Here is a 23429-nt window from a genome sequence, read left to right on the forward strand (position 1 = left end):
AGTCATCTAAAAGCAAAACAATTCAAAAAATGAAAACACAAAGGGCAGGAATTATTGAAAGTTTAATTCATGATAAAAACATAAATTAACTTATTGAAAAGTTTATTACATTATGAAAACATTATTAAAAGAACCAAACAAATATGTACACTCACAAAAAAGAAAGAGGAACGGATTTATTAAAGTGATTTCATTATTTAATAAACCTTTTAACCTATTTTTATTTAAAGTGCTAAATGATGCAAAGAGCAAAACAAGATAGGAAGAAGTAGAAAAATAAATACATGCATAAACAGAAGTGAACTATACAAATATTCAGTTATCAACCAAACTTATAGTTATATATATTCATAAGACAAATTCAAAAGCAATACACAGGAGACAAAAAGCAAACTACTGTTTAAGATCAAAATTAGTGATCACCACTTATTGTTGGTCCTGACAAACGAATAATGCAATTTGTAATGTCACAAGCAACTCTGGTCATTCCTACTTCCTTCAGCATTTCAACAAGCTGCCTTCGAGTTTTACCTTGCCGCCAAACTAGTAAAGCTTGAGCGCACACCAAATTTCTTTGAGTATCAGGTTGGGTAGCTTCATTGGGAAAACGACCTATTTTCTCAAAAATTGCAATCAAATGAGGCTTATTAACATTGGATGCAACTCGATTAATGTCAAAGTCTCCAATTTCTCCATCTAGAGGATTGATTGGTTGTTGAGGTGTTTCATCTGGAGCCTGATTCTCATCAGCTGGTAATAGTTCCGAGCTTGGAGTGTCATGTTCCGGTTGATATACCAGATTAATTTGCACATTTTCTGATATAGTCCCCACAGGGACTGCTTTATTTTTATTATCTGCATCACCAGTAATTTCCTCTACATTTTCTTCCCTTGTATTTTGAGAAGTGTTAGATTTTGACCAATTTTTATCTTCTGGTTTTAGTGAATCTTCGTCTTTAGACATGCCTGGTGTACCAGTAAAAACATAGGCACAGACGATACAATATAGCTTATTAAAAAACACAATAAAGAAAATTATGAACAAAAATATTTTTTATGTGGAAACTCATTATTAAAGGTATGTATTTCAAAAACACAAGACAATAGTAGTCGTTTTTTTAAATAGGCATGATCATGATATTAACAAGAATATTTGCAAATAACAGAATTGTTATAAATGTTACATTCAATAGCAGGCCTAATGTGTTTGTCAGGGAGCTATGAAATACTTAAACTAAATTTCACTTAAAGAATTACAGGAAAAGTGTATTATTAAATATTAATTATATAATCAAACCATGTAAAATAATTATATTGAAGAACAATATGAAATTATTAAAAGACTAAAAAACTTTGCAAAGCATATAACCCTTAGAATGTTAATTAAAATATATGTTACCTTATTGATTTTGGGAACATACTTATTCAGTTAAAACAGAAGTAACTAAAAATAAGTGCAGTGCTTTTTTATATTATAAACTACAAAAAAACATGTGATTTTTTATTGAACTCAATGGTTCTAAAACTGGGAACAGCAGACCACTGGTGTTACATTACTTATATATTATATTGGTCATATTAGATTGTCATTAAGTTTTATTGATGAATAATTAATCCTTAAAAACTTTTGTAAGTAGTTTGTATGTGTACAGATCTAAAGTCGTTATAATTAATTATTGTACCCTGATTTTCAATTATACTTGTTTTAAAAACAGATGTTTAAAGAAAGCAGATTGTGTATACCTACTCAAAAAGTTTGAAAACCACTGTTTGTAGAAGTAGCTAGTAATTTTCCATAAATAACACCCCTCTGGGTTGCCCAATATTAATGCACATGCCTATGATACACCACGGTTACCAGCACCCAAAATGCTTGTATATATAGATCCATACAATAAAAAGGCGACAGTTTGCAACAGGATGCTTATTAAACTAAAGTGGCAGAAAAGCATGGCTAAGAAGAGAAGAACAAAAAACAGTTGTAAGAACAATAAAAAACAGTCATATGCGACTCCCGATCAATTCGTCTACCATGCCAGCTACATCGGTTGTTCTGGCAACATCTGCTGTTCTGCCGGCTTCTTTTACCAAGCTGATAAGGCATTCTACAGTTCGACGCTCATTTTCACCGACATTTGCCCTCCAGAAGTCAAGCATTTTGGCACAGGCTCGAGGACGGTCTCTTACTTCTTTGCACTGCTCTTTCTGGACTTCTGTCAGATTGACTACCGTTAGAAGCTCCTTGTTAAAAGCTTTTGTTGCTTTTGAGGTCACCATGTTAATGTGAAGCTCATCGATTTGACGGCTACTTGGAAGTTCTGGAAAAGTGTTGCTGGAGGAATCATAATTTTGGTCATTCATAAAAGCCCCTGCCTGGTTATCCCTTCCTACAGCAGAGCCATCAACATGCCGTATTTCATTCTCTATGGTACTTGTGGTTGACATATCTCCACTTGGTTGGTTGGAAGATAACTCAGTTGAATAATCCCCAGATGGCCTTGTATTGTTATAAGGGTTGGACATATTTCTTATTTGTTAAAACGAAAGCATACAAATTCTATTTAAAACAAATAGATGTAGTTATAAGCACGTTAACTATTTTTTTAATCTGATAGGCACTGATATTGTATTGCTTGATATAATTTACTTCAAGGAAGGCTTTCTGGACCACTCAGGAAAAGGTCAGATTAACAATTTTTGACATATGTACGTATTTTTCAGGGTACCGTTCTTATAAACTCGCACAAATTATTATGACGTTAGTATATAAAAAAATGAGGAACCAGATAGAAAATGTTGGATTTCACCATCACTTTACCCATATCACGTGATTAAAACCAAGGTATGTGTTTTGAACAAAACAAAAAAAAACTAAATTTAATTGTTTAATTTTAAATAAAATATACCTATTCTGTAATCTACATTATCATGAGTTGTTTTAGTTTAGTATGAAAAATAGTAAAAATATGCCGAGTCATTATGAAATGGCACAAGTTTTCGCATGTTTACGTTTTTTAAACATTTGTTGTAAATTTTAGGTTTCTGGGCGGCGAGCATTAAGATTTTTTATTTTAAGACAAATATAATATCCCAAACAGTGTCCTTGAAAAAAACTCAGGATTTGTCGTGTACCGAATAGGATCATCAGCAAGGTTCAATAAATCGAGCCGGCGTGTCCGCTTTAGTTGACTTGCGGGTGCGGTAACTGCACTGCATTCAAACGTTCACGTAGTCGCAGTTTTTTTTATATAAAATAGGAAAACGTATGCCGGCCTTTATGCACTTTCTAAGTAATAAAGCTCGCGTTGCAGGTTTCAGTTTTGGGCCGTTGGCATGTCCAGCCTTTTTGTTAAAGATCAACATGTTTACTGTTCAATTAATTGATTTAAAGTAGGGCTGCGGAGTCGGGACTGGGCACCAGAAAGATCACGTAAGACTACCCAAGTCTTGGCGTGCGCTGCACTTTTTGAAACTAAAAAGTCGAAAACTGTGAATTGTAATGGTGAAATACCAGGAATAGCAAATGGTGGAATATTTTACAACCACTCAATGTATGGATAAATTATATGACACCCTATGTGCGGATTCCTGAAATTGACCATAATTATATAACATAAATGAGTGAAAAGCAACTGTATAGTCAGAGCTGGACTCAGGACTGGAAGTCAGACTCGGGTAATCATTTTGGCCAGAGTCAGACTTATGTTATTTTTTACCGACTCAATTTACAGCACAACAGCATTGAACAATTTTCAAAACAAATTGAGCAAACTTTTTGCAACACTACGTTGTAGGTTTAAAAATAATATACCAGGTTATACCCACCCGAATTCAGTCATGTCTGAAAATGAACCAAAAGGATTAACAAAGGAGGAGGTTGCTGCTGCAGTGCATGACCCTGATCCCTCCACAAAGGTTAGTAATTAGTAATATTAAAGATGTCAGAATTTTGACTTAGTAGATTCATGGTCAGTCTTCTTCAACTGATCCATGTAATTGGTTAATTGTTATTCATGTGTAGATGTGTACAACCTTTTTACACACTGCTCATTAATCTGAAATTCGGTTGCACTTGTACATTATTTAAACTTTATAGAATGCCATTGTGGTGCATAGAATTTACATATAATTTTTGGTGCAGAATATTATAGGGTTGGTAATTTTTACCTGAGAAAATCACACTTTTTGTCCTTCAAAGTAAAATTTCTGTAATGGCCCTTTTTAACGATATTGATGGAGTAAGAGCAAAAATATTACCAGGGTTCAATACTTTTACTTGGCCTAAATTTATGTAAACTAGTTTTCTTTCCAGTTCAGAAATCATGTTCACATTTTTACCAAAAAGCAAGTTGTACATTTGGCAACTAAATTTATTACAAAATTTCACTTTTACAGGATTTTATCATGCAGCAAACAATGTTGAGAATCAAGGAACCAAAGCGTTCACTAACATTTTACTCTAAAGTTCTAGGAATGAGGTTAGAATTTGTTGAAGACAAAGTGAATATTTACCTAAACAGAGTGGTAGGGTATTATTAAGATTGATTCTGTTTATAATTCTTTTCAAAACATTTTATAAGAGACCAGAACAAGCTGTCTCTTTTTATGCAGGCTACTTTCACAGCTGCATTTTCCAAGTATGAAATTCTCTCTGTACTTCATGGGATACGCTGATCCAAAGGATGTTCCTGTAGATGAAGATGAACGAAAAAGATGGATGTTTCAGCAACCAGCAACAGTTGAACTAACGCAGTATGTAACCATTAGCTCATGAGATTTCCGGTATATCATATCCAGTCCAACATGTCTAAGAAGAAAACTAAATTCTAAGCGGACTTTTTTATTTTAATCTATTCCACCAGTTATCTTTGTAGTAGTCCCTGGTTTCGAGAAAAAAAATTTAAACAATTTATGTCAGTAAATCCACCAATTCTATGGAACACTGCTAAACAAAGATCAAAAACAAAACAATAGAAGACAAACTATAATCAGCAAATTATTAAGTATATTTTTACAAAATTGTATTTCATATACCTAAAGTAAAAGCCTCTAAAGTTTAGGCAGGTGTACACAGCTTTAAATTATTGGTTATTATAAGCACTGAATGCTAGACAATAGTATTTCGGATTTTCAAGTAATACCAACAATTATTTTTACATTGAAAGTGTGTTTAAAACACAAAGTGGTTTGTGATTATGGTAAAAAAACAAGTTCACCTATTGTTTAGCAACTGGGGTACAGAAACTGATGACTCTGTTTACCACAATGGCAATTCTGCTCCAAGAGGCTTCGGTCATATTGGAATATCTGTTCCAGATGTTTATGCTGCTTGTGCAAGATTTGATGAATTTGGTGTTGAATATGTGAAACGACCAGATGGAGGTAAGAAATCCTTTTTTTTTTAAACATGTGACAGAACAATAAATTCAGATGATGTCCATGGCCGACACAAAAGTTTTGCTGCTTTGTCTGAACTGTTGTTGTGAAACTTAATTTTATTTATTATTTAAAATAAAATATTAAAAAATAAATAATATATATACAGTATCATTTACTACTTTAAAAATGTATTTCAGGAAAAATGAAAGGCCTGGCCTTTATCAAGGACCCAGATGGTTACTGGATAGAAATTCTCAACCCAAATGCAATCGCAAAATAATTTCTTGGCTTAAAAAATCACTATTTTATGTTTAGAAGGGCTGAAATAATTATTCAAATTGTGTAGTTCATTTTTTAATTAAAAACAATTAATTTATTTGACTTTTTTAGTCATATCTCTAAGTCTTGTAAACTAATATTTTATTGTTGTACTGCCTGGCAAAATTTACTTTTCATTCGTTGAAGGGGCGTGCAATAGATGAAAAATTATAAAATTACTTGCTTAGAGAAAAAATAAGTGGTATTTTTTTTATTAGTTAGTGTCCAGTAATTTGAATGAATTACGTTAAATACAGAATTATGGTTCCAAATAGAAATGCAAGTAAAAAAAGTGTTATATGGCTGTAGTGTACAGTTCAGAATATCAACAGTTATTTTTATAAAGGAACAAAAATGAGGTATAACGTCACTGTACAGTTTAGACTAAACAGTTATTTTTAGAAAGCAGCTCAGTAAAGACATTAGTTATGGGCATTAAGATTGGTTTATTTTTAACAATAAGTAGCATACACTATTTATTGGGTAATTTAAAATCATTTTATTTTTACAACTTAATTTTTACTAATAACTTTGCTCATTTGATTTGTAGCTGTTATTAAGGTGATACAGAATGAAATGATGCAAGATGAGTGCTGATAAAGCAATTGGAGTTTCGGATAACCACGAACAGTGGATTGAAAAATCATTTGCCTATGCAGAAGAGGCTCTGAAGAATGGCGAAGTCCCTGTTGGTTGCATTATAGTCCATGAGGATAAAAAAATTATTGGCATTGGAAAAAATGAAGTAAACAAAACTAAGAATGCTACAATGCATGCTGAGATTGTTGCCATCAATGGTGCTATTGCCAAACTTTTAAGGGACAAAGACAAAGATGTGGAAAGATTCTTTAAAGACTGTGTGTTATATGTAACTGTTGAACCCTGTATAATGTGTGCTGCAGCCCTGAGGAACGTTGGGATAACCAAAGTTTATTATGGATGCAGGAATGACCGATTTGGAGGCTGTGGCTCTGTGCTAGGCATTGACACAGATCGACGATTAATGTCAAGCCTTGGACCACTTCTACAGTGCATAGGTGGCATTCAAAGTGAAAGGGCTGTCAAGCTCTTAAAAGACTTTTACAAACAGGAGAATCCAAATGTTCCCGAGGGTCAATCACAAGTCAGGAAATAGTTTTTACATTCCGCTATAATAGTAACCTTATACAACACAAACTCTTCACTATATTGTTACAATAACGATTGCATATTATTTATTATTATTTGTTTTTTAACTTTTTGAGTTTTTGAAAAAAATGTCTTTTAAGCGATTACAACAACATTGACTTTGGGCAAATGTCACCCATTGCCACAATATAATTGTATTTACATGTCACATTATATGCTAAATTACAAAATTTAGGTTAGTTGAGCATTTAACATAATATAGATATAGGCAGCAATTACAGTTTATTGCACAGTTTTAGTTAGAAGACTATCAAATAGGATGTTTGTTGGACACTTTGTTATATAAGTTTGGTTTTGATTTCACAGAAGTTCCCAGTTACTTTGTCTCTGTCCGCATTTCCTGGTCTTTGTATTATACCATTCATTGCGATGAACACCCCATTATCAGGAAGAATAGCTAACGCACCAAAGGCAAACCCAATGTTGAAATCAGCATCTGAATCTTTGAACGTTTCTGGTTTGAAACAACCAGTCAAGACAATTTTCTAAAAAAATGATTTTTTTTATCTCTATAAGACACACAATTAACTAAATTGAAATATTAAAAGGGATACCTTGTCATGAATGTTAGATTCAAGAAACTTTCCAGTTTCTATCAAAGTGTCAGTGCCATGAGTTACGAGGATCTTTCCTGCTTTTGAGCTTAAACATACTTGCAAAATGTCTTTTCTAAACATTGAATATATAAAGTTATGCAAAAACTTTACAAATAAATTTGTCAGCTACCGGTCAGCGGATGTGATTTCCTGGGAATCTTTTCTGCATATTGTTTGAAATGCAACATTTGAGGTAATCTTAGCCCGTTTCAATATGCGAATTGATGCGGCCTCGTCAATTTCAAAAGCAAATCCACCCGTTCTTTTTGGATAGTCCTTGTCTATTGTACCTTTTTCAGAAGATAGTTAGAATACCATAAAAGTTTTATAGCCTTAACTAAAACGACCAGCGACATTATTAAACGTAATAAACTTGAATGAAGTTTAAAGTTTTGTAAAATTACCTCCAGTTTGCAAAACCAACACGTTGTCCTCCATTGCGGTTGCGCTTCAGGGGATTAACCCGAGACGAATGTTTACCATAACTGCCACGGGCGGCGGTAGGCGTCCGTAGTATGACGTAGCAACGGTTTTCACAGTCATTTGCCGGATAAAATTTCACTCAGCGTTATCTTTTCGCAAAACAAAACAATGACAAATGACGTCGCGCAACGCTAATCAGTATCCGTTGGCACAACAGCTTCTCAGAGCGGCGGCAAAAGGGGACCTACATAGAGTAATAGCTTTGATAGAAGATGGTGCTACGTTAGCTGTAAACAAGGTTTGTCTGGAGTTTCTTATGATTTTTTTAACAATTTGATTTGATAACTTAGCGTAAAACGAGTGATATGATTTTATGTTTTGCTAGCGATTTGCGATTACATAAAAGTGCTTGTGGAAGATAGGTTATGTTAGACTTTTTTACCTAAGTTTGGCACAGATTACGGTGTTCTAAACAAGTCAAAAATAAATTACTTAAAAGTATATCAAACTGAAAAGTTAAATTGAATTTAATACTTTCTTGTCCGTTCCTGAGCAATATTTTAAAAACAAACAATAAATGTTAATATTTTGCTCAAAAACTGTTGTCCCGGCAGAAATTCTTTTAAAAACTAACTAAATTTTACCTAAAATTATTAACAGCTAATTCAAGTCACATGCTTTAATGACTAAGTGCAATTCAAGTCATTTGATCAAAAGACCCCAAATCAAATTGGAGTCATCACAACACTATTAGAGTCATCACAACACTGCTATAACATACCAAACATAAATTTTCTCCCAGCTATTGCAAACTAAGCAAACAATGTGTGCTTTTTTTAATAAACACATAACATCCACCTGAATAGATTAGTTGTGGGAGACTCAACAACATAAATCATTAGGTTTAGGGATTTGAGATACGCAAAACTTATATTTTGATTTCCTTGTTAAGAAAGGTATAAATATCCTAGTTTTTACAAGCTGGTAGTAGTAGGAATTATTGAAGATGCCTTGCAAGGGTAATTTATTAAAAAATATAATTTAAAATTAATAAGAAAATATTGAAGGCTCATTTCTCCTTAAAAAAGTTTTATAGAAAGTTAGCCGCAAGTCGGATTAAATTGCTTTGTGGATTTTTGGCCCACTGGCTGTAATTTGCCCAGGTCTGGTGTAATTTATCTCCACACAACGGTATGGCATAGAATTCCCCAACCATATATTTTTGGAATCTAGTTTACATTATGCAATATTATTACGTTGTATTTCAAAACAGGCAAACTTGGAATAAACAAAGTTTAAAGCTATAAATTAAGGGCTTTGACACATGTGTTTGTGTGAAATATTAAAAAATTATAAACAATAGTTTAATTTTATTCTGTTACTTAATTTTGTTTTATGTGGGATAAGTGATAAAAACTAAAGTTGATTTTGTATTAAATGCAATTTGATAAACAGGCAATTCATGAACTGGCTTCAATTATTATAAGCACTATCTGGTTACTTAGACATCTGGCCATTGGCCATCTAATTAACTAATCAAGGATTAACCCACATATGAAATATCCTAAAAATAACAGCCCTGTAATCTGATAATTGTCTACTCTGTAAGAACTAACTAAATGCTGTAAAATTATACGCAGGTGGCTTCGTTTGCTTGGGGTGTCTATGCCAATAAGAATTTTTAAGTGAAAGGCATTTTTTGTTTAACCATATATAGCTTCATTTAAGCAGAGTTTTATAGCACATGTTTTATCAAGTTCAAATACAAATTGAATATTTCAACCCGGGCCATCAATTCAAAGTTAATTGTTGTTTAAATTGTACAGACTATTAGGCTCTCTTACTTTACTTTTTTCTCTTATTTTAAATTTTCCACAGTATTATTTAATGGATACTGTGCCATCTTGTAAGTTTATTTTACTTTGGCTTACTGATTTCTATGATTTTAGCATGGTCGTACCCCTTTACACATCGCTGCACATCGGGGATTGCTTGATATTGTGAGGGTACTGCTTCAATCAGGATGCAGCCCAGATTACCAGGACGATGTAAGTGTGATTTAATTTAGAAAATTACTAGTTTGATTTTTATGTAATCAAAGTATTCTTTCGAATAACAAAATCTGCCTGAATCCGAATGGTGAAAACAATTTTTTGTAACACAATTATGTTATTCATCCTTAGAATGGCGACACAGCATTACAAAGGGCTGTCAGTGGTGGACATATCCTTGTTGTTAAACGACTTTTGGACGAATGTTGTTCTGTTGATAGACAAAACAATGTAAGATTTTAGTTTATATATATATATAATGTTGATAAAATATGTACAATGCCTTTCGGGCTTACTTTATTATTATAATGCTTGATTCTAGTTGACCTTTTACATTTCAATATTTAACATTGATTTTTTGTAGTAAAAACTCTGGTCAAATTCAACAAATGTTTAAGGGCCTTTTTATTTTAATACCCCAAATATAATATATCAAGTAGCATTTCAATTATACCTAACTAAACCGTGTTTTAAAACAATAGGCACATACAGTTTAAAAACTTTTAAATGAAATATATCTATAAGTTTGTAAACTTTGTAAATCTCATTTTTGTGTTCAACCCAAAATTGTTTCTTCTAAGCAGGATTTTATCCACACGAGTATATGTATATTGAGGTTCAAAGAGGATTATTGGCAATGAGTTTTCAACACTGCTTTTACGACCTTTCTTGTGTTTTTACAGCTGGGAGATACTGCGCTGCATGAGGCATCACGCTGTGGTCTCAGCAACATAGTGAAACTGCTCGTAAACGCCAACTGTAACATTGACTGTACAAACAAGGTGAGTAAGTTTTTCACGGTGAAATACTGTTTGTTGACTATTGAATCACAGTTTGTTTTAAATTGTGTATAAAAGTATTTTAATTGAATCCTGAGACCAAGTGTTATGATTTAGTTTATAGGATAGATATAAATTACTTTTACCCAATTTTTTTCTTCTAATGAAGTTGTTAGATTAGGTTTTAAATGTTGTCTATCGGGATGTGGTATTTTAAAACGTTGGATTGTGCTAGAATAAGGTTAATTCGTAATACTTTGTATTGTAAATAAATATATACACATTTAAGAAAAATGTAGTACAATACAAATTAAAACTACTCATAAAGTTGATACTTTTTTTAATTTATTTTTCTTTTAAAACAATTTGGTTTATCTATCAAAACTAAGAGAATTGTCAACCTGAAAATTGTAATACTCAAAGGAGACATTACTACTAGAAATAATGACCTCTTATTTTACTGTAAGGCAGTAAGGCTTTGAAATACATGATTAGATTAAAATATGAAATTTAAGGTCTCCGAGTAGTGAAATGAAGTAAATTGACAGATAACTGTGCTTGAATACCAATATAGAATACCTAGTTGTGTGCATTTTATTTACATACAAACAATTTAAAAAAAAAACTTAAACACTACTTTACAATCGATTTTAGAATGGTGACACTGCATTGCACATGGCTTGTGCCAATGGACGCGCAACAGTAACAAGACTCCTGGCATCAACGACAAACAACTTGGCGTTAACAAATAGCCAAGGAGACTCGCCATTGCACTTAGCTACGAGATTCGGCCACGGCAGCTGCCTTAAAATCCTTATTGGCTTGGAGTGCCCACTTAACACACAGAACAAGGCATATATATTTTTTGTTTCACTGATGGAATAGAACTGTTCTTTTTTGTATGTTCATTTAACGGATGAATATAAAACTTGTATTTGTTAATCAAATGGAATTTAAAACGATCCTTTTTATGCATTATTATTTATTATTTAAAAAAAAAACTATTATTTGTTGAGTTAATGTTAGCGGTTCAACAAATTAGCAGTTGGTATCAAAAACTAGTTCTTTGAAATCTTTTTTGTCATGAAGTAAATGGTAAAATTGCAAGCCATCTTGTTGATAACCTGTTTTAAACATTGTGAGAAATCTAGTTAAAACTGTTCCCGTTGAATTTTTTATGCAGATTGGAAACACGGCACTTCATATTGCCGTCGTGACCCAGAACCGCAATCTCTGTCGCATGTTGGTTGATGCCTCGGCAGAACACAAGAAAGTAAAAAACAAAAAGGGAAAGACACCACTGGATTTGGCTAAGGACCTTGACAATGGTATACATAATTATTTTTTGTTATACATAACAATAATAAATTCAGTAGGAGAAACATACCATATATCAGGGAGTTTTAATCAGTGTTCCGTGGAAGTATTCCGTAAGAGTTCGTCAGTTGTTCCAACAAACTTTGTATTTTGACGTTAGTGTTGTAAATAAGTCATTTCTAAATGACTTAAGTCGCAGTCAAGTTTCAGTGCAAGTCATCTGCTGCCTAATTCAAGTCCCAGTCAAGTCATAAATAGAGCAAGTCCACTTCAAGTCACGTCCTTTAAAACGGTAAACTATCAGAATTGTAACACCTACAATTATGAGAAATTGCTGAACTAAAAAATAAGAGAAACGCAACATATAGAAGCAAATTGTTTTATGTGCAAAAATTATGAAAAATTGCTCAACTTTTTAAAAATATAATACTTAATAAAAACACTTCATTTCAATCCAAGAAACACTTCATTTCAATCCTCATTTACGAAAAAGACATAAGACAAGTAATTTGTTGGAAATACTCAAGTCAAGGCATTTGAAAACAGTGACTGAAATAAAGTCAAGTCAAGTCATTTAAAAACAGTGATTTAGGTCTAGTCATCAAGACAGTTTAAATGTTACGCCGTGATTTGCTTCATATTCTTGTGTAGATAATAAAAGACTTTATTAATAGCCTTGTAATTGTGTTGGCTTTTTTCTGCCGAAGTTCAATGCAGTACGAATATTAATTTTGGGCTCATTCCAACAGGCCCAGATATCGCTCTGGAAAAACTGAAAGGGGAAATACTGTTGTTGTGATGTTTATTTAAGTACATTACTATACATTTTCGTTTAGTGTTCCGTAAAATTATTTCATCGATAAGTGTTCCATGGCTCAAAAAAGGTTTAAAAAAACACTGCCATATCAACCAACCCATGTGTGTAGTAATTTCGCAGCACAGTTTTGACAACTCTGTGGCTGGCAAATTCGGTTTTGATATTCTCTTATCGGAAGACATGCTTTTACTCTTAAACGCTGTGGTTTTGTTGCGTTCCTAATATATCTCGGATGATAACTTTTGTTGCATAGCCCAGGGCTAGATTATCTACTGATTAGGTAAAAATATGGCTATAGATCATGGTGTAATGGCATAAACTCTCAAACCTGAATGATTATATCTCAAACAATTTTCTTATCGAATTTATTATGCTGTTATTCTTAGATATTAATAAAGATGTACCTGCTTTTAATGCCCAAATTTAAAAAAAATATTTGATTTAACGACTTATAAACGAAACCTTTCAAAGTGTGTCTCTCAACTTTTTTATATTTTATACATATTGTGATTTTATCCATTGCAACAGAAATGTAAAAAGCCCAAAATTATTGAAACATATAAAGAACTGCGTAAACATGTATTTTGGGGAAACTCGTTGAGTAAATAAAATCGTCTCAAGCGTCTTAAGTCACTGAAAAGGCTTCGTTTGTGTTTTGCCCGAAGTTGCCTTTTCGGTCGCAAACAGATCCTAATCAGCTTTTCCGCAATCCACAGGAGAACTGGCCTACATGCTTATTTCTGGACCGAGGCCGGCGCCAAGACGCCCTAGGGGCCGGAGAAAGGACAGGAATGATCAAAGAAAACAGAGAAGTCAATCAGAGCCCAGGGAAAACTCGCCGACGAGAACGGTACGCGTCGAGGTTACCGCACGCTAATTTGCACCGCAAAATTTCGATTAAATTACGCCCGGTGCAACAGAATGCAGGTGCTCTGCCCTGCGATTTTGGCTGCTCGGAAAACCGAACGAGAATATTAAATGACCATGTTGGGCGGTGGCGTTTTCTAGGAGCCTGTATTTTAAATGAACACCAGCAGTTAGTATCTGCAATTTAAAGACGCTAATTGCCAACTTTAAAGCCTATCAATGCTAACTGCACATTTCATTTTCAATTTTTATTTCGGAGCATAGTGGTTGGAGGTTGTAGTAGAACGTACTAAGAATATCAAAGCCCATACAGAAGTAGGTGTGATGAACGTTTCGAATAACCCTTTATTCATTTTTAACCGATGTACTTCTGTGTGGGCTTAGACTTTTTCATTTAGTGTTTTTCACATTAACATTGAAGATCAAATTTCCTGATCCATGGCCAGCCCTTCTTGAGTTGTACACCTAATCCACTCTGCTTTTTATGCAAACACACCCATTGAAGTACATGTTTGCCTGTCGATTCTTTCTGAATTAGCTGATTGTCCCCAGCCCACTAGCCTTGTTTTCAATACGTCCGTCAATATTTGACCAACTTTCGACTCCCGTTCGCTGTAATGAAACGTTTGCTTATAATGCAGGATTTTGTACAAGAAACGAGACCCAAGTCTTCACTGAAAAGGTTTGTAATTATTTTTTTAAACACTGAAAAATAACCTGTTAGCTCTTAATAATTGATACATTTCAGTTAAAAAGCATTTTTCGTAAATTGTTCATGAAATTCTCGAAATTAGACAATTTCGCGTTCTACTGCTCGTGGCATTAAAATTGGTCATTATAGTTTCGCAAATGTATAAAAAAATCAATTTTATTTATCAAGTTGAAAAAATTGCTGTTTTCTGCATCCTTAATGCCAAGAAAGTACAATGCTACTGGCTTAATCCAAGATCCATATCTTGCTGTGCGGTTTGTTTTCATAGGGCCGGGCTGCATTCATATACCGATGAGTGACGTTTCTTTTACTGTTGTTACCAGACGATTTGTTTTTTTAGGCTTTTGCGTCTCCGAAAAACGCCAAAGACATCGCCAAGCCCGCAAAGGTAAAGCCAGAACTTATTCAGCAACTTGCGTTCTCTAACTTTGACATTTTGTGCATTAGTAAAACGAAAAAAATGAACTAGAAGGCGTTTTGTTACGTCGTTGATGGAATTTTAACGACCTAATAAATTAAAAAAAGCGACAAGTTTAGTTTTGTATATTACTTGTTTCGTCACCAAAAATAATAAAAATTTATAACTTCACTCTGCCATTTTCCACTTGTCAGTTTTTACTCACAAAAAATTAAAATTCTCTCAGTCAGTATTTACTCACGAATAATTATAATTCTTTTAGTCAGTTTTTACTCACACATAATTATAATTCTCTCGTACAGAAGTTCGAAACCCTCGTCACAGGCAACTACCCCAAAGACCCCGAGGAAAGCGCCCACTTTGGAGGAGCACTATAGAGAAATGCGAGTGAATCCCTTCGTTGTGCCACAGCTGTATTCATTACACAGGTAAGGCTGCTGGAATAGACGCGCTGCTTGTTTTCGTATGGTGTGCTGCTTTCGTGCTGTTACCAGAATGGTCTTATGCGACTGCAGATATGTTAATCTTATCATTGCTTTATAGCACCAAACATTAGTTTTGCACTGCTTAACACAGGGGTTCACAACCTGGAGGCCATTGCCCTCTAGGAGGCCATAAGCTTTTGAAGGGGCAATTAAAATAATTGAAAAATAATAAATTTTACGCTTAATGAAATTTTCATACCATTGCTGTTGCCTTTCCTATCAACATATGATTGAGTATATAATAACTAATTAATGTACTATCGTGGTAATTGTGTGTTGTATTTATATAATTTTATCATTCTAACTATCGGTTAATGTATAAACCAGTTTTATAATTAAAATGACGATTCTTAAAAAAGGGAGCCATTGATTACTTAACATTTTCAAAAGGGGCCACGTTGTAAAAAAGGCTGGGAACCCCTGGCTTTTAACAGCACCAACATTTTATTTTTCCAATGTGTTTTTTGGAAAATGCTAAAACACATTTTCAAGGCATATCGCACGACTGCAAAACTATTGTCTGTTTCATTTAAGCCAGGGGTGTCCAACAAGCGGCACGCAAGCCCTCCCCCCAAAAAACTAACATTGTTATTTAGCCAATTGCCGAAAAATCTCAATTTGTTATTCAGCCAATTGTCAGAAAATACTACGTTTGTTATACAGTCAATTGCCATTGTTTTTTTATTACTTTTGATATAGTAACATTATACTGTGTGGAGGCTAGCATTCACATAATATTATATAGATTGGTGTGAACAAACAAAAATCAGCTCACCGAGAGACACTTTGATGTAGTGATGCGCATTTCTACTAGACAGTTTTTTTTTTAAGTTTAAATAAACGTTCTTATTTTTGGTAAAAAAGCGCTTTTATGATTAAAAAGAATTGGTTCGGTTACGAAACTTTGGCACGGGAAGAAGTTACAAGATGAAAATTGGCACGCCGGCATGTTTGAGTTGGACACCCCTGATTTAAGCCTAATCGAATTTAGCGGAACAACGCTAGTTCTACCCTCTTCAAGAGCGAAGTTTTGCACAAAAGCAGTGCTTGAGTTACTTTCGATTCCCGTGGGAATGTGCGCTTCGCTAAACAAGTATTCCCATGGTCGCGAGTTCAAATCCCGTTCATACAGTTTCTACATGGTATATTAAACCTAATACATTCATATTGCACCCTTCGCTATATATATTAAAGCAATTGTCCATTACTCGGAATTGCGACGACTTCGATACGGTATGTCGTTAACTCTTTTGGGAAAGCTAATTGAAATCTTTGGCTTTTAGGCTTATAGCAATTTCAAATCTGGTCTATAAGCCAAGGAGTTTGCACTTGACTAACTCTTTAACGAATAAAGTACTGCGAGAAGCTATATTTAACATGTGTCAAGTATGTGACAAATTTCGGTTAGATTTTGTAAAAAAAATAAAAACTGTTAAAAAAATAAAAAATTAACATTAGTGTTGACCAAATCAATCAGTCAAAACTATCATATATTTTATTGCATGTTGAAAAAAAAAAGGAACGTCCATAAAAACGAACGCTTCAGACGGTTATCTGATCAGACGTTATACGGTGATATTCCGGGAAAATATGCATTAACTTAGCAGCCGATTTAACGCCGAAAAGACTGAAACACTAAAAATATAGATCGACCATTGTCACTTTTTGGACCGATTTTTTGTTTTGACAAACCGATGCTTATAGCAGATTTTTCATAGCAGATTTTTTGAATTTTTTTATACCGGTGTTAGCTATAAAATTAAAGCAAATAAAAAGCCGAACCCTTTGTTTGTTTTTAAGAAAACGCGGTACTCTTTTAACAGTAAAATATCAATCACAATTTACCATTACCAATTTATCGGTGTGAGTGGAGTGTCGGCTGATATTATTGATAAAATCCGATATATCGGAATACCTCTACTAAACAAATCCTTTATAGCGCAACGCACAACTTTACTCGAAAACTCCGATACAACGTACACCCGCACAAACCACGTTTTTCTGCAGCGGATCAGAACAGCTAAAAGCGGCTAATGTTTGTTTCATAAAAAAGGCCGTCCATATAGAAACGAACGTGGCTAACAGTTATACCTGGTCAAATCTTATACGGAGAATTGCCGGACAAACAGACCATAGAATCGCAACTGACTTAACGGTAAAAATAACTGTCTCTTGCTGAATCCCTGTGAGACAGGATTTCTTAGCCGGGGATGCGATAACTATTCCAAGGGGGTGTGGGGATGCTGAATCAGAAACAGTATTACTGTAATCTATTTCATTGCTCAATTAAATGTAAAACTAACTCACATTTTGGTTGTATAAAAATAAAATTACAACGGATTTGTTATTTAGGCAATTCTAGAAGGGGTGCGAGAACTGTTTGGTAATGTGAAAGGGGTGCAGCAAGGAAAAGGGTTAAGAACCACTGCTTTAACCGTTAAGTGAATCGAGTGTAAGACCGTAATTTGTTTACTGTTAAGTACTTAAGTTTAACGCGACACGCAGCTGGAAAACAAAATACGATTCAACACACGCATGGGTAAAAAAGCACGTTCTTATTTTTGCAGGGACCGCAACGGTGAGATCCAGCAAACGCCGGTGGTCGATCAGCTGCCCAACCCGACGCCGGAGATCGTAGAGCGCATCAACCGATCGATACAAGACGCCCGACGGGAGATGCGAAACGACGTCGAGCAGGTGACTTGAGATGCGCGCTCGAACGCCAATCGAACGTTTGCTAGAGTGGCTTAGCGCCGTCGCCGAGTGGCTTTTGATTCCTGGTTGCTTTTTGTTGCGTGCGAGCTCTTGAGAGTTTTCGCCTGTTGAGGTATACGCGATATACGCAAGCCGCTTGTTGATAAACTGTGACTGATTGTGTGACGAGTGTGTGTTCTGGGGTGCCCATTTGTATTGCTGAGGTGTCTTACTTAGTTTTATTATTGTATAATGCGTTTAAAACTTGCATCGCGAGCGTCAATAATCTTACCGATTCTAGTTTTATAAAAGTTTTTAACATTCCCCACGCTGCCGTTTAAAAATCAATAGAACTAGTATATAAGGCCTGACTTGTCAGCATTCAAAGACTGGCGCTTGTAAGCGCCAAACTCACGCCAGCATTAAGCTGTCAAGCACATGCCCAAAATACCTAGAAATCAGCGTCGCATAACCTGTCGCGTTTACGTTTATCGCTTTTGTACTGACGTTTGAAGTAATTGGGACCCTTTTCTTAACAAACTGTCACCCGTGAAGTAAAACAAATAAACCTGCGCACCGCAGAACGGGAGTTATTTCTCCCCTTCCTATTTGGAAGAATTGAAGCTTAACATAGAAGGAATGGTATACGTTTCATCCACGCCAAAAAAACGGCTCGTTTAGGAAAACCGCGACCCAACAAACGGTGTAAAATGGCAAGTAGTAAATTGGTAACAAGGGCTGCGGCCAAATGTGCCGATTTCGTCGAATCCCGAGTCCGCCTCTAACTTTACAGCCTGTATTTAACCCATTTACGTAGCTAAAATATGGTGAACATTCAGCAATTCAATCATAGTGTGTCTTATGATTAATTCCTCCACAATACGTGGCAAATATTCCGCCACGTGCTATTCCATCTTTGCGAATTACAGTTTCCGGCCTTATCAGGTACGATTTTTTGTACTGCACATGGCGGACTCAGGACTCGGGTAGTTTTACGCAGTCTTACTCGAGTCCTGATTCCGATTGCAGAAAAACAAACCGGCTCCGTCAAGTCCGGCCAGACCCAAGTCCCGAGCCCGACATGCGCATGCGCAGTACCAAATTTTAAAACTGATATCACCGCCAACTGGTAATTGTAAAGGTGGAATAGCATGTGATGGAATATTTTATCAACCATGTATTGTGAGTGAATAAATTATACGACTCCCCTATAAGTGGATTGCTGAATATCCACGTTATTTTAGTTACGTAAATTGGCCGAATACATGTTGTAGAGTCAGGCCCGGACTCGGGACTGGACGAAGTCGCACATTTGCTCCGCAGCCCTGTTGCCATTTGCTCATTCTTTTTTCAAATCCTGCCAACGCGCTAAGCCGTGTTTTCCCATGTTGCCTTCGCAGACCAACAGCTCCCTCGCGCAGCGCATCCAGCAGCTTCAAGAGCTCACAGAGTTCCGACTGCGCTCTCTCGACCGACTCACCTCGGAACGAATCCACGCAGAACGCACCCTCTGCCTTCACCGCATCGACCAGCGCGCAATGTACGAGCGCTCTGTGGCTGAGCAGTCGATCAGGAGCCGCCTCCAAGGCTGGATGGAAACCCGCCTGGAGCAGCGTGTGCCGAACGCCGCCGAAAACCGCGCCGTTTCGGTGGACGTTGAGCCTCAGCATCTCTTCGAACCCATAGGCGCGACGAGCGGCGCCTTTCGACCGCCGGGTTTTGAAACGCACGCGGCCTACTTTGCAACCGCTGGAAGCGAGCCTGAAGCTAGAAGCATCGATTCCGGCGTCGGAACTGGCACCCTGTGGTCTAAAGGTCGCACTGTGCAGACAGGTTCCAGCGCCAACGGCACCAGCGCGCATTCGTCACCACGCACCGATACCGATTTCCCTCTTTCCAACCACCTTAACTTTAACCAGCGTCAGAAGCAACAGAAGCGTGTATTGACCTATACACCGCCAGGGTCGCTATCCGGTGGACAGAGCCCCGCCCCCGACACGCCAGCCCTTCACCGTCACCGCGCCGATTTGGACTCCAACCTGCGGCGGTGCTGTAGTGCGCGGAGCTGGCACGCCGGCGGCGCCACGTCCGACGCACCACTAAGCATCTTCTGCGACCGCTCGAATGATGAGGAGCTGCGTTTGGTTGATCTCTTGCAGCGGCGCGCCAGCCCCGCTACATTGTACCCAGTTACGACAACTGGTGGTGGTCGAGGTGCCGGAGATTCTATGCGAAAGGGCGCCGACGACTTCAACTCGGGTTTTGAGTTCAGGCAGGAGGACCTCGCCATTATCGACCAGCTGCGCGACTTCACGTTGTCGCAAACCCACGCCGTGTGAAACGCGCCCGTTTTGCCGATTGGCCAGCCTCGGAATTCTGTTTTTAAAACCTTTAGGTCGCGATATGGTAACATTGCGAGCGCAAACTGCGATACATTAGCGCCAAGCGCGTAGCAGAAATCAAACTGATCGAACAGACATTTAAAGACGATTCTTCTTTACAGCCATTGGAAGACGTCATAATCGTCATAATGGTCGTATAAGATTTAAAATCAAATCTTCAAATAAAATGATACTTTGCTGTCTCCTATAAGGCTGCTGTCTCTTATAAAAAAGTAAACTTGGTTTGTTCGCAAATTAACAGTTTTGCAACCTCTTTAAATTAACTATGTTTCAAACAAAAATATATTTTGCATTTTTTGCTTTGTCATTCTCTTATGTCACATATGATTTATAACAGTCTATAAATTTGCAATTGCGAGTGACCACTTTCTTTTCAGTGTTTAATCAATTGTAACAATACTTGCTATTAAATGTACATGTCTTTATAGCCCTATTAGGCTTCATGGACTCGACGAAAGTCACTAAACGGTCTGCTATTATGTTGTTATCCACAAGGTGTCTATCGTCAACATTATTTTGAAACTCGATAATGTGGTGTTAGAGGTGTTCAGAATAACTGACGTACTTATGATTTTCCCGTTAGCGCCCTTCGTTTTGCCTAACATTCAGGACCACTTATTGTCTTGTGGAATTCATGTCGTCTGTCCGTTGTGCTATGTTAAAATAGCTTTAAAATCAAATGCACAATTTCTGCCGTTTTTTTATTAATTTAAGGCGCAATGCTTTATCATAATAATCTTTATTCATAAGTATTATTATAACCACTGTTGCAGAATTATATAAGACTGGTCTGATTATAAGGTACTGCTTAAAAGGTGTCTGATATAATCGTTGTCAATTAATTGTGCTTAAATTTCTTTAATGTCCTTTACCTGCTTATTCGGTTTATTGTTGTAATTTTTTCTTAACTGTTATGAATCCTTTGCAAAAGACCTAATTTTTATTGATAGAAGCCACAAAGTTGTGTTTCCAATGTCTTGCTATACCCCGGCTCTTTTGGTACATTTTCAACATTTCTGTTTTGTAACTTTTTTAAACATTCCATTTGTGCCAACATTCATAGAGAGAATCTTCCCAAATACAGTATTGGAGTGGTATGTCTAAGCTCCAAAGTTTTGATATTACTTTGTTTCAAAAGTTCCTTTGGATTCACTGTATGTTATTAAGCACTGCCCATTGATGCTTTTTAAAATTTTAAATAAAATTGTGCAAAGCTGATATTTTTCAAAGAACACAACATGAAAAGCCAATATTTATATTCTTTACCAATTTTATTAATTATACATTACACGGTAAGAAACAGCTGTTGATGCACCAAAACAGATTGAACTTCCCATTTTTACAAAAATATACAAATTATTATTTTAAGAACTTTATACAGTTCGATTATAGCTGCATTAAAATAAAAAAACATTCTAGTTAAATTGTAAAAAAGAGCAATGCAAGGGGTGCTGGTAGATTAAAAAAGAATAGTACAGCAGGTGTATTCCAAAGTGGCTGGTTAATAGGAATATTTAATTTTGATTACAACTTACAAGTATAACAAAAGAACAAACAAAATATTACAATGCAAGCTTGTATGTTGCTACTATGATTGATTAGCTAGGTTGTTGCCCGCAAGCATGTAAATCACATGGACAACATTGTTTGCTCGATCTAAAACTGTTAAAAATGAAATGGGACTGCATTGCTTTGTATGAAATATTGTCAAAAGATGTAAAAGGAGGGTTTTAATTAAAGGAAATAGGGTGTGGTAGTTCTTGCGGGAATTACCCTCATATTATCAGGTACAGCTCTGAACAACTTAGGTTCTCTCTCGTCCGGGCTATTAATTGACATAATAGCGGCAATGTTGCCACAGCGATAACAGTAATTTGGTGCAGACCACACAGTTACGAGGTTCTCATTAAACATGTACTTGTAGCCGTCGTGTACTACCTGATGGGCTCTGCAAATCAACGACAAATTATTAAGGTGAATAAACTCCTGCGTAACTTTGGCCCCGAAAAGCCACCCTGCCCCGCGATTGCTGATGGCCCAAGTGTCCACCTCCTCCGGGTCAGACCAGACAAGGTCGCAGAAAGGTCCTTTGTGTGGGATTTCCTGTTGTCTGTCGATGGTCCGAATTTGATCGAGGGTCTTGATATCAGGGGATAGGCCGCCATGAACACACAACACCCTAGAATCGATGATGGCGGCGATTGTTAGCAGGTCAAACACTTTGGTGCAGTATCTCCAAGCATTTGCATTGCCGTATTTTGTTTGGCACTCGTCATAGAATCCGTAAACCTGAGTGATCTGCCTGGTTTCATGGTTTCCTCGCAAAAGTGTAATGCGATTGGGCCACTTTGCCTTCAGAGTAAGTAGGTATGTGAAGGTTTCCAAACTGTAGTAGCCGCGGTCGACAAAGTCACCCATGAAGATGTAATTTGTCTCAGGAATTTCGCCTCCAGTGCGAAAGAGTTCCAGAAGGTCGTAAAACTGCCCATGGATGTCGCCACAAACTGTGACTGGTGTCGAAACAGGTTGGACATTTGATTCTTCCAAAAGCAGATCACAAACATAATCACATAGTTGCTTCAAATCGTGTTCGGGAAGATATTTGCATTCCCTCGCCATTTCAATCATTTTGTCGATATTTATAGAAATCATTATGAAAGTGGTCAGTGAAAAACAATAAAAACTAAAGACAAGCCTAAATTTTATAAAAAACAAAGTTGTTTAAATATAGTAGAATGCGCTGGTCTAGAATCTCACCGCATTATCTTCCTGGGGTTTATGTTGCTAACAAAAGTTGGGTTAGTGTGACAGTCAGCGTTTTGGTTCGGGTAAGTCAAGTATTATTAACATATTAATTCTAACATATTTATGCGTTTTCTTGCAATTTTAACTTTGGCAACTTGTTTCCTGACTGTTAAAATAAATGTGGTAGGATTCTAGACCAGCAACATGGAAAAATAACTAACAATAATACTTAACCCAG

General features: G+C 36.1%; 5 protein-coding genes and 1 pseudogene across 5 annotated transcripts; 3 read left to right on the forward strand and 3 right to left on the reverse strand.

Annotated features, from left to right (window-relative positions):
- Nucleotides 1-49: 49 nt before the first annotated feature.
- On the reverse strand, nt 50-2523 carry LOC146139575 (uncharacterized). Its single transcript, XM_083391274.1, has one exon. The coding sequence runs from the start codon at nt 2521-2523 to the stop codon at nt 2002-2004; it is 522 nt and encodes a 173-aa protein (XP_083247400.1). The 3' UTR covers nt 50-2001.
- Nucleotides 2524-3768: 1245 nt separating this feature from the next.
- LOC146139576 (lactoylglutathione lyase-like) lies at nt 3769-6009 on the forward strand. The gene is made up of 5 exons (XM_083391632.1): nt 3769-3915; nt 4396-4478; nt 4612-4752; nt 5228-5382; nt 5577-6009. The coding sequence occupies exons 1-5, from the start codon at nt 3838-3840 to the stop codon at nt 5657-5659; spliced, it is 540 nt and encodes a 179-aa protein (XP_083247758.1). The 5' UTR covers nt 3769-3837; the 3' UTR covers nt 5660-6009.
- Nucleotides 6010-6252: 243 nt separating this feature from the next.
- Nucleotides 6253-6990, forward strand: LOC146139577 (tRNA-specific adenosine-34 deaminase catalytic subunit ADAT2-like). Its single transcript, XM_083391978.1, has one exon. The coding sequence runs from the start codon at nt 6284-6286 to the stop codon at nt 6830-6832; it is 549 nt and encodes a 182-aa protein (XP_083248104.1). The 5' UTR covers nt 6253-6283; the 3' UTR covers nt 6833-6990.
- LOC146139578 (uncharacterized) lies at nt 6945-7921 on the reverse strand. The gene is made up of 4 exons (XM_083391979.1): nt 7886-7921; nt 7612-7771; nt 7440-7554; nt 6945-7370 (listed from the first exon to the last, which is right to left on the reverse strand). Exons 1-4 carry the CDS (start codon nt 7917-7919, stop codon nt 7164-7166), a joined length of 516 nt encoding a protein of 171 aa, XP_083248105.1. The 5' UTR covers nt 7920-7921; the 3' UTR covers nt 6945-7163.
- A 117-nt stretch (nt 7922-8038) lies between these two features.
- Nucleotides 8039-21704, forward strand: LOC146139579 (uncharacterized). Its single transcript, XM_083391311.1, has 12 exons — nt 8039-8202; nt 9854-9952; nt 10088-10186; nt 10639-10737; nt 11389-11586; nt 11918-12062; nt 13585-13718; nt 14377-14417; nt 14788-14835; nt 15168-15293; nt 17918-18047; nt 19445-21704. The coding sequence occupies exons 1-12, from the start codon at nt 8080-8082 to the stop codon at nt 20381-20383; spliced, it is 2181 nt and encodes a 726-aa protein (XP_083247437.1). The 5' UTR covers nt 8039-8079; the 3' UTR covers nt 20384-21704.
- Nucleotides 21705-22162: 458 nt separating this feature from the next.
- LOC146139580 (serine/threonine-protein phosphatase 6 catalytic subunit pseudogene) lies at nt 22163-23137 on the reverse strand (annotated as a pseudogene).
- Nucleotides 23138-23429: the final 292 nt, after the last annotated feature.

This window comes from Ascidiella aspersa, chromosome 6, assembly GCF_963924565.1.
Source record: "Ascidiella aspersa chromosome 6, kaAscAspe10.2, whole genome shotgun sequence".
NCBI classification, from domain to species: Eukaryota; Metazoa; Chordata; class Ascidiacea; order Phlebobranchia; family Ascidiidae; genus Ascidiella; species Ascidiella aspersa.